Here is a 2,234-nt window from a genome sequence, read left to right as displayed (position 1 = left end):
CACCAGGGTCTTGGACAGCGTCCTGGGGGCACGGGGACAACGCTGTCAGCCACGGAGCCAGAGCCGGGGCACACCCGCCCCAGGAGGTCGCTGGCACACGGGAGGGGATGGATGTGTCGCCTGCCAGCACCTTGGCCCTGCGGGAGCCCCAGCACCCGCCATTCCCAAGGGATTTGGGGTGTCAGGGGAGGAGGGATGAGGCAGCCAGGGGGAGCAGCCTCCAGATCCAAGGGGACCCGGCCTCCTCCGCATCGGAGCTGCTACAGGCAGAGATCCCGCCCATCGCAGGGGAGGAGGGCTCCAAACCACAGCAGGGGACAGGGACCCATGGCAGGGACCAGGGGATCAGCCACAGGGCCCAGGGGATCCATGGCAGGGCCGGTGCCAGCCCAGGCAGGGCTCAGGGCTGCAGCCGGTGCTGCAGGACCATGTCCCCGAGTCACCCAGCACTGCAGCACTGCATCCCTAAGTCACCCAGCACTGCAGGACTGTGTCCCTGAGTCACCCAGCACTGCAGGGCCATGTCCCCAGGTCACCCAGCACTGCAGGACAATGTCCCCACATCACCCAGTGCTGCAGCACTGAGACACCCTGTGCAAGAACAGTGTCCTCAAGTCACCCAGAGCAGGAGCACCATGTCCCCAGGTCACCCAGCACTGCAGCACCGTGTCCCTGAGCCACCCAGGCCACTGGAACCTCTCCTGTGGGACACCTCCTTGGCCAGGGGATGCCAGTGCAGCCAACTCCCACTTCCCAGTGTGACCCGTCCTTCCCAGTGTGACCGTGTGGGGCTGGGGACACTGCAGGACAAGGGACACCTGCAGCTCTTTGGTCTGCACAAGTCCCTGACAGGAGGGGGCAGCCGGGGGGGTCGGGCTCTGCTCCCAGGGAACAGGGACAGGAGAGAGGGAACGGCCTCAGGCTGGGCCAGGGTAGGGGCAGGGTGGGTGTTGGGGAATTCCCTCGTGGAAAGGGCTGCCCATCCCTGGCACAGGGGGGAGTCCCCATCCCTGCAGGGATTTAACACCCTGTGGATGTGGCACTTGGGGACAGGGGCAGTGCTGGGAAGGCTGGGACTCGTTGTCAGGATTCTCTGACCTCCAGCGATGGAAACCCTGCACAGGACGGGTCTGGGCCAGGAGGGCTCAGTCCCTGTGTCCTGGTGGCTCTGACGGAGCAGGGACAGGAGGGTGTCCCAGAGGATGAGGTGCATCCAGGTGTGATCCCTCTCGTGGCGCAGGTACCTGAGCGAGGGGTTCTTCTCCTTGGCCTTGGGCTGCATGGCCTGCTTGGGGGACTGGCCCACGGTGAAGGCGAAGGTGCCGCGCACGTGCTGGGGGTAGCGCAGCTTGTGCAGGTGCTTCCGGAAGATCTCGGCGCTGTCCGAGGCCACCTCCTCATCAAAGGCGATCTTCAGCAGCTGGTGGGGCACGGCCAAGGGGTCACAGCGGGGTCAGGGCAGGGGACGGCCCTTCCCATGGATCAGGGCAGAGCTTGGATCCATCGCGGAGCACCATGGGCACAGGGCAGGGGACGGCCCTTCCCATGGATCAGGGCAGAGCTTGGATCCATCGCGGAGCACCACGGGCACAGGGCAGGGGACGGCCCTTCCCATGGATCAGGGCAGAGCTTGGATCTGGCCAGGAGCCCCATGAGCAGAGCCTGGCCTGGGAGGCTGCCCTGCCTCTCCCTGCATCCCCGTTCCCTTTCCCCTGTCCCCTTTCCCGTGTCCCATTCCCTTTCCTCCTGGAGTCTCCACTCCTGCTCCTGGGTGTCCCCATGCTCAGCAGGCTTGGGAGCTCTCTCCCAGCACGGGGTCCCACCTGGAATGTGCAGGAGCGCAGCTGCAATCCCTCCTGGATGAACTGATCCGCCTGGGCCTGGATACTGATCTTCTTCTCTTTGGTCAGCGAGGCGATGGGGAAGGACCGGATCACCACCTGCTCCCCCACTGGACACGGGACAGCAACGGGTCAGTTCCATGCCCGCCTCGGCCCCAGGCAGGGCCAGGCCACCCCCGGTGTCTTGTCCCACCATGGAAGAGTCCATGGGACACAGCGGCCAGGAACAACCAACCCCTGCTCCCCAGGGATCACTGACCAGCCCCCTCCTCCCCAGGGATCACTGACCAGCTCCCTGCTCCCCAGGGATCACTGACCAGCTCCCTGCTCCCCAGGGATCACTGACCCTGCTCCCCAGGGATCACTGACCCTCCTCCCCAGGGATCACTGACC

General features: G+C 65.6%; 1 protein-coding gene across 1 annotated transcript in view; it reads right to left on the bottom strand.

Annotated features, from left to right (window-relative positions):
• Positions 1-2,234, bottom strand: part of SBF1 (SET binding factor 1) — a gene marked incomplete at both ends in the record, with an annotated part of 40,963 nt that overhangs the window by 9,729 nt on the left and 29,000 nt on the right. Inside the window, 2 exons of the mRNA XM_017739381.1 lie at positions 1,245-1,420; positions 1,824-1,951. Of these exons, the coding sequence (XP_017594870.1) occupies positions 1,245-1,420; positions 1,824-1,951 (304 nt within the window). The remainder of the gene's footprint in view (positions 1-1,244; positions 1,421-1,823; positions 1,952-2,234) is intronic.

The sequence above is a fragment of the Corvus brachyrhynchos genome, unplaced genomic scaffold (assembly GCF_000691975.1).
Source record: "Corvus brachyrhynchos isolate BGI_N302 unplaced genomic scaffold, ASM69197v1 scaffold197, whole genome shotgun sequence".
Taxonomy (NCBI): Eukaryota; Metazoa; Chordata; class Aves; order Passeriformes; family Corvidae; genus Corvus; species Corvus brachyrhynchos.
Note: the sequence above shows the minus strand (reverse complement) of the source record. Positions and strands in the feature narration are given on the sequence as shown.